The following is an 8,998-nucleotide window of genomic DNA, read 5'->3' on the forward strand; positions in this document are numbered from 1 at the left end:
GGGGGGCACAGAGCACAGTACATAGGTGACCTGCCAAATTCACATAACCAGCTCTTCTCTAATCACAGAGCTCTTTCTACTCTTTATCTCTACTTTACTCTGTCTTACATTGTATTTCCGCTTTTGCAGCCAAATTGGGATAAAACCCATTTTATAATTGTGTTTCTCATTTCACATAGCTTAACTTAAAATAAAAAGTGTTGTCTGTACTGTGGCGGCAGGTCTCATTAGTTGTAAACTAGATTTGAACATGGTTTGTCCTAACAAAGGGATAAAGATCTACTATTGTTGTAAGATAATGAGGGGGAGCTTAGTCTGTCATAAGTCCTTCTATTAGGACAGACAGAGTTTCCAGTTACTAAAATAGATGGAGAAGCTTGCAAAGTCCTGCGAAATAGAGATGTCTAAAAATGTAAAAAAAATATTTTTGGAAAAAACCCCACAAAAAAACCCCACTTACAATATGCTTCATGTAACATGTAGAGGGCGTTCTCAATTTAACTGCAAAGTTGAAATACACTAAGGATAGTGTAGCTTCATACTGCAGCCTGGACTTTATGAAATGGCAACAAAATAAATGTTGCGGTACTGCAACTGCACTGGGAAGTATAACAGAGAGAGGATAGTCATATCCACACCATTATTAATAGATCCCTATGTGAACCACCAGAAAATACCAGCAGAGAAAGGGAAAAGCCTCTACTTTGAAAAAATATAAAGACCTTTATTTATGCTAATTTAAAAAATGCATTATAATCTCCTTTAAAAGCTTTATAATTACCAAAGTATGAACACATATGATGCTAAAAAAATTAAAATAAGAACAACCACCCCCTCTCACCTGCGTAACTCTCCACCACTCATCAGCTGTGGCACATGAGCACCACAACTCTTTAGCCAGCAGGTTTGGAGGAGTAGATTCCATTAATTCCTCTAATACAGACTTCATCACATTAATAGGCCAGTCTCGACGAGACACATCTAGGCTCAGTCCAACCGCTTTGAGGGCTGGACCTATTTTACTGTAGTAGAGTTCACTTGGTCGGGGAACCATTGCAGGATTTTGAGGAGTTTGATAAGAATCTTGGGCCTGAGTAAAAATAAAAAAAAAAGATAAAAAAAAGACATTAAAACAAAATGACAGTATTAGTTGCAAATGTTAAAAAAAATAAATCTTAAAAAGCGCAGCTTGAAAAAATAAATAAATATCCCTCTATACTACCTTATTTTGTGCCCTGCATAAAATATATAGACCTTACAATGCAGAAAGTTCAGCACTCATTACTATAGCACATACAAGTTCTGGCAGTGTTTCTGTCCGGTATTTATGCTCGCCCCTGCAATAGATAATGGCTGTCTATGGGGACAAAGTGCAGGTTTACTATAAGATGGAATGTCTCAAATATAGCCACAGTTGAGAAAATCTTACACCCCTTCTCCACTTGGGAGTTGGATCCAGGGATCCAACTCTTCTCTTACACCCCTTCTCCTCTTGGGAGTTGGATCCAGGGAGGCCAAAATACCAATACTCTTAAGTAGACAAAAATATGCTCCTTGATTTACACAAGTCACTGTGGTGGGCACTGCAACAGCAGTAGGGTCCATTGAAGTAGTGACGGATAGCCTGGATCTCCAAGGTGTTTATCAGCAGAGACATTTTTTGGTGTCCAAAGACCCTAAAAACAACAAGGTGGCCCAGATTGACCCCAATCAAATATGGTTGTATTGATTGTAAGGATCTTCCACTCAAAAGGGAGAGAAGAAAGGACCCCGAGACAACAAAGTTGGGAGCAAAGTCACTTACAGAAATGAAAGCTAGCATTGGGGCCAGAGTCTCAGTGAACACTCTGGGCACTGTAGCCAAGGCCTAAGGGCAAGACCACAAACTGAACATGTAAATGCCCTAGGAAATTGTGGAGGAAATGCTAATAAGGAGGAAAGATTGAGACATGAAAACTGGCATTGTGTATGTCCACCGACACCAGATACTCCCCTATTTCAGAGATCCCAAGAGATTCCAACATAAACTTCCTGGATGAATCAGTTTAGGGCTTTTAAATCCAGGAAGAAAGAGTACAGTTTCTTGAAACTTATGAAAGTTTATTGAAGTGTGAATGACAATAACAACCCTCTGGGAAAAATACTACAAACCTTTAAAAACAATGCACTGAGGGAAATAAGGAACATTGGTAGGCAAGTTGTTCAAGCAGGTGGTTGACATCTAGAATGTAGCAAAGCCAAAATGGCCCCAAAACAAGGTGTGTGTGTGTGTGTGTGTGTGTGTGTGTGTGGGGTGGGGGGGTTGGCGACGACTACAACTTGTCCGTCAGTCTGGAAGATTTCAGCAGTACAAACTGGCTTAGCTCTCATCTGAGAGTGAGACTTGGTTGAGGAATAAAATATTTGTGATCCATGTTTCTGGGGACACAATGAAAGGCAAAATAAGTGAAAAAAAGAAGAATCACATCTGAGATGACAAGATTGGACTTCTGGTAGCATCAATGATATCATTATAGTGTGCCCCAATCAGACAGATGCCAAGGAAGAGAAGTCCATCCAGTAGTAGACCGTTACCTGGAGATATGTGGTTTGTGCCCAATACTTAAGGCAAAATGGTACTGCTCAAGGTGACTACACAAGAGGTAATGGAGACCAAAAGCTCACCTAATTAAAAGAGCTACATTGGAGGAAAAGAATGAAACATGAACTGACTCACCCTTGCTTTGGAATTAGGGGCATGGGTATGGGACCTGACAGTTGTAAAAGAAAGCACTCAGCAGACCTGGGTACAAGACCCACTTTTGGAGGCATCAGAGAAAACAGGGAACTTGCAAACAACCAATTTAGACAAATTAGCAAGACAGAGTTCTAACATGTGAGATAGAGTTACCATGAGATGCATGTGAACTGCATTATGACAGTATCCAGAGAGCCTAAATCTAAGGCCTGAGGTTCAATAAGGTGAAGAAACAATGCAGAGCAAGCTAAGGGGTTCAAGAGTGGTCTAATTGGTAAAAATAAACCAGTACATGGGTTGAGCCTACTGTGCTCCCTCTCACCAGTATTGCGCACAAAAATGTAGGCCCTGAGAAAAAGCATGGAAGAAAAGTTCCCCTTGTCGCAGATTGTAGAAAAAGACAAGAGTGGAGAAAAAAAAAAAAAGTGTGAGTCAAGACTCATGCATCAGTCAAGGTAGGGAAGAGGTGCAAGGGCAATAAGAGGGTAGACACCCCCCGTTCCAGAGACACAACAAAGCATGGGAAGAGGTCTAACTCACCCAACAGCAAAGGCTAAGTCCAACAGTGAGTTTATAGATTTGGGAGTGCAGTGGGGCACCAAGAGACAACTGTAATAGCAGGAAGTAACTTTTGAGATGGTCCAAGTTGATAATGCCATTGACCAGTTAGGACATCCAAGGATCATATTCTGCAATAAAAATTGTCAATTTTCTGATGTGCTAGGAAAGAAAATCTAGGGGCATCCTACTTAGAACACCAAGCTAAAAAGCCCAATCAGAAGGACATAGATCACAACATGAAGCAATGGGTTTCAAATACCTCCTCAAAACTCAGTCTTTACCTTGCAGCCGTAGCTATAGTACTAGGCATGGATAGCCCTGAAATTTATATTTATGTAACTGGCTCACTCCTTTTACAAGAAATCAGTACAGTGCTTGAAGTACAATGAATTGAAGTGCAATAACAGACATCCCCTACAACTGGTAAAATAGGGATTTTGTACTCCCCGTAAAATAATTTTCATGGAGTCAATGAGGGATCCAGGAAGTGTTAAACCTTATACTGCCACCTACAGGAGGATTGGTTAACTGGCAAACTGGAGTGCAAGACTTTGTGGGACGAAGCTTGGGGGGAACTAGACATCTATGATGAGGGTGCAGAAATTAAAGGGATGTTTCTTGACCATGAGAGAGGGAGATGACTTTGCAGTCTGCTCCTTAGGCTTCTTCTTACCACCATTAACATCTTTGAAGAAAGAGAGTAAGGCTGGTCCAAGAGTCAGTGTCCTTTGAAGGGCATGCAGATCAAACTTTCTTCTAAGTCAGTTCTGCAATCCAGCAGTTAAGCCTAAGTGCTCTTTGCATATGCCCAAGTAGGAGATTCATGCAGGAAACAAGGCTTTCAGTAAGCCATCGCTTTGGGTCAATGGCAGCGGTGAGATGAGAAGATCCCTGCAAAGCAGGTGTACCCTCTATCAGAATGTTAGTTGCCTTGTTAAGGCGAGACAAAGCCACATCCACAGTGAAATGGACCTTATATTCTGCACCAGATGGATACAAGGCCAGCAAGAAGTTAGGATGAGTAAACAACATTATAGTAGAAAATTGGTTCCCTTTAGCAACAAGGAAATCCCAAGTAGGAGCTGATTAGTGATATATTAACATGCAAGTATGTATCAAACATATTTTAATTGAATAGAAAAAGTATACACATATAAATCACACAGAACGGACTTTTAAAATCTTAAAAACGTTTGAGAGACTTCACTGTAGCAGCTTAGTATGCATACTATGCAATATACGGTGGCAAACATTTGTTATAGTTAACCTCCGTTGGTGGAGGACCCTTTGGTCAGACTCATTCTAACCTATAATAATCAACATAATGAAGTATTAAAAATTTTCAATAAAAAAAAAACACTGGCATTGTCTATTAAAGGACTCTAGAATTTCTAAATTTCTCTGTAAAAAACCCACAATTACTGTCCCTCTTTAAAAGATAAATTGACCAGCAGCGAATACAAAACTAATAGGAGGAAAATGTTGCAAACATCAGGGGACTTTCCAATGTCAAAAATGCAAATTCTGCAGGTACATCCAAACGGGAGCCGAAATAATTACCCCTAGGGGCAAAAAGATCAAACCACGCCATTTCGCTAATTGTGAGACGAGTGGGGTCATTTACTTGATGCTCTGTAAATGCGATGTGTTTTACGTGGGAAAGACAAAACGCATGTTAAAAAAATCGACTCTCCGATCACCTAGCAGACATTGCAGCCCGGGATTTAAGATCACCTGTAGTAAGACATTTTACTAATGTACACAATGGAAAAATAGATGGACTCCGGTTTTTTGTTTTGGATAGGGTGCACAAGCAAAGTAGTGGTGGAAACTGGGATCAACACTTACTACAGAAGGAGTGCAGATGGATTTATCAAACAGAATCCCAGGATGCACCTGGGATTAATGAAATGGTGAATTTCAGCTGCTTTCTATGAACCCCCCACCACTCTAACATACTGCTCTAATGGATCCCCACAATAATCAACCTGTTATTTGTACTACTAGAATATATACTGTGACCAATCAATACAAAAATCAAACCCGCATGTATACGGCTTTAAGCCATTTATATGTTTTATATTTTTTCTATATATACTAAAGATATTCGACTTTTCTATGATTATGTACAGTCTTATTATATATTTGCACATATCTATGAACAATTGAGAGAGAGATCACCCTTTGTGGCGATCTGAATATATGTTTCCTTTTTCTATGAAACGATATTAACGCCATTTGCGGCATATAAGTGTAACATGCAATTTCCAATGAAATGCTGATTGAATTGACTAGTTATAAATCACCTATGCTCAAAGGAGTAACTCACGCCCCTCTGAAGAAGCCCCACTCGTTGGGGGGAAACGCGTCAGGGATAGCGTGGATGGAGCTTCCCTGTACAGCTATTTGAATTATCCGCCGAACCAGAGGCTTGTGGTTGGCATAGCAGAACAACGCCACTGAGTGGATTGAGCTTGGCGGCTTGAACCTTGATGAGTCAGAATCGAAAGTATTGCCTATTCCAAGGATACCTCCGTATTATAAGTGGGCACGGCCGCACAACTTGGAGACACACTCGGTGTGTGCTTATGTGTATGACCCTTTGCATTTATTTCATACACCTTCGAGGACCCGACGGGGCTCCACTTGATCAGCTGCATACTTGGGAAAGTTCCCCCTGAATTGTCGTCATTACCACACTACAAATCATCAAACGGATACTCTGTCCTCCAGGATCCAGGGAGGCTTAAAAATAGGATTTTTGTACTCACCGTAAAATCCTTTTCTCTCCGTTCATTGAAGGACACAGGGAACAGATCTAGGATCATGTACTGTAGGGTAATATCGCCACCTGCAGGAGAAGAAAGCTAGGCACAAAACAAAAGACCAATTACAGCCCAGGGGCGGCCCCTGCTGGTGGCCAAACCCCCCACCTGCTGACAAGTCTCCAGTAAGTAACAAGCAGTTAGGAGTACACACCCACAGAGAGGGGCGGGACCTGTGTCCTTCAATGAACGGAGAGAAAACGATTTTACGGTGAGTACAAAAATCCTATTTTCTCTTCCGTTCATTGAAGGACACAGGGAACAGATCTAGGATCATGTACTGTAGGGACGTCACAAAGCAGTACCTGAAGAGGGGTGGGCAGAAAAAACCCAAATAAACCCAACAGAAAACAATCCCTCAAACGGCCGCCTGCAATATCATGCGCCCAAAACCAGCATCTGCCGATGCCAAAACATCCACCTTATAAAACTTGGCAAAGGTGTGAACAGAAGACCAAGTAGCGGCCTTACAAACTCGAGAAACCGAGGCACCAGGACGGAAAGCCCAAGATGCCTCAACAGCCCTTGTAGAATGGGCCTTAACAGAAAAAGGCTAACGCCCCTTAAAAGGCATACGCCTGAGAAAACACGTTGGGAATCCAGCGAGAGATGGCGGCCGAGGAAGCGACCCGACACTCCGAGGACCATCCGCAACAACATAACGGAATCCGACTCGCGGAAGGAAGCTATAGCACCCAATTAAACCCGGAGAGTGCGAACCACATTTATCCTTCCTACGGACGGGCTTCGGACACAAGGAAGGTAAAAACAATGTCCACGTTGAGATGGAAGACCGAAAAACCCCCTCAGGCAGGAAGGACGGTCGAGGTCGTAGGATCACCTTGTCCCGATGCAAGACCAGCAACGGTGAAGTGCCAGACAGAGTCGCTAACCCCGAAACCCTGCGAACGGAGGTGAGCGCAACCAAACAAGGCAACCCTTTGAGACAAGGGCAGATGCGGAAATTCCCGCAAAGATCCAAAAGGAGATTCCCGGAAAAACTAAAGAACCAGGTTCAGATCCCAAGGCGGTAACGGGGATCGGACAGGAGGAGCAATCTGCGTAACCCCCTGTACGAAGGTGCGAACCAAAGCGTAGGACGCGATGGGTGCCAGGAAAGAACTGTCCAGGCCGAAAACCTGGGACTGTACCGCACTTTAGGTCAGCCGTGATCTACCCCACGGTGTAAAAAGGCCAAAATCCTGGCCACCGAGAACAAAAGAGGCGGAAAAACCCACGACTCACCCCAGGCAAACTAAGCCCATCAGGTAGGGTGATAGATCCTTCGAGACCCCGCCCGCGGACTCTCAGCATCGTAGAGATAACCGCATCCGACCGACCTCAGTCCCAAAGGATCACAGCTTGGTAATTCCACTACAGTCCTCCGCCCTACCAACTGAGCCACCGAAGGATCCCTTCAAAACCAGGCCATCAAGCCAGCGACTGTAAAGACAGACGGCACACCGAAAACTGGGAAAGAAGATCCGGACGAATCGGCAGCCGCCAGGGAACGTCCGCTACGAACCAGACCGCCTCCGATTACCACACCCTTCGTGGCCAAGCTGGAGCCACGGGGATGACGGGAATGTCCTCTGCCGCGATCCTGTGTAGAAGACGCGGTAAACAGTACATCGGAGGGAACGCGGAAAGCAGACCACAATGGACCCATGGAGTCACCAGGGCATGCACTGCATCCGCCCAAGAATCCCGAGTACGGGCATTGGACCGACCGACTTGCCGATTGAGACGAGATCCCAGGAGACCCACATCAGGAGTCCCCTGCCGAAGGTAGAGTTGATGAAACACTCCCGGGTCCACCGTCCGGCGACTGAGATAGTTGGCCTGCCAATTCTCCACCCCGGAATGTACACGACAGAGAGAGACAGAACATGCTCCCCTGAAAGGCACCGCCTCGAGGGAGTCCCCATGAGAACCAGAATCCGCATGCAAGACCGGATCGTCACGTACCGGCGCGACCGCAACAACCTTGCATGTGAGCGAAGCTTAAGGAGGTTCTCCGCGGGCAGAAAGCTTGTGCAAGGACGGGGTCCAGACCCAGGCCCAGATGAGTGGACGTCCCCAGACAAGACTCTTGCAAGTTCAGGAGCCAGTCGAACTCCACCAATGAGCGCACGGTGACCGCAAGGTCCGTTACCAGAGAAGAATGCGACTCCACCTTCAACAGAAGATCATCCAGATACCCCACAATTGAGATCCCCGACAACGCCAGAATCAAGGCCAACACCCTGGTGAAAAACCAAGGCGCCGTCGCCCGACTGAAAAGGCAGAGCGACAAAACTGGTAATGTTCGTCCCCCAAGCAAAAACGAAGGAAGCGTTGATGTGAGAAACAGACGAGGATGTGAAGGTAGGCATCCTCGATGGAGGCCATGAAAGACCCCTGACGAAGACACACCACCACGAATCGGATAGATTCCATCCAAAACCTACGCACCCGCACGAAGGTGTTTAACCACTTGAGGCCCAGGATGGGGCAAAGCCCCCCGTCTTCGGAACGGTAAACAGGTTGGAATAAACCATCCGAACCACTCCGAGGCGGGCACCGGAACAATCACCCCCTGGAACAAGAGGTTCGCCACCACGCTGTGAAAGTCCGCCAGCCGCTGCGGAGGCAGGCGAGTGTTGGAAAGACCTGTCCCCCGGGCGCGACAGAAACACAACCTTGGAGCCCGAAGACATCAACCCCCGCACCCAGGTGTCGGAGACGCGGGACAGCCAAAGGCCCGCAAGAGTCGAAGGCGTCCCCCCACCCTGGAAAGTAGAGATGGGGCAGACCCTCACGCCAAGGGGAGACGACCCTGGGGCTAGGAGGTTGTCGGCCGTCAGGCACGTTCCCAGGTAGACCGAGGGCGGAG

General features: G+C 45.4%; 1 protein-coding gene across 1 annotated transcript in view; it reads right to left on the bottom strand.

Moving 5' to 3' along the window:
- The window catches only part of SMG1 (SMG1, nonsense mediated mRNA decay associated PI3K related kinase), a 168,755-nt gene that overhangs the window by 49,238 nt on the left and 110,519 nt on the right, over window positions 1-8,998 (bottom strand). Inside the window, exon 42 of the mRNA XM_018572528.1 lies at window positions 842-1,090. Within this exon, the coding sequence (XP_018428030.1) occupies window positions 842-1,090 (249 nt within the window). The remainder of the gene's footprint in view (window positions 1-841; window positions 1,091-8,998) is intronic.

The sequence above is a fragment of the Nanorana parkeri genome, unplaced genomic scaffold, assembly GCF_000935625.1.
Source record: "Nanorana parkeri isolate BGI_ZX_2015 unplaced genomic scaffold, ASM93562v1 scaffold2060, whole genome shotgun sequence".
NCBI classification, from domain to species: Eukaryota; Metazoa; Chordata; class Amphibia; order Anura; family Dicroglossidae; genus Nanorana; species Nanorana parkeri.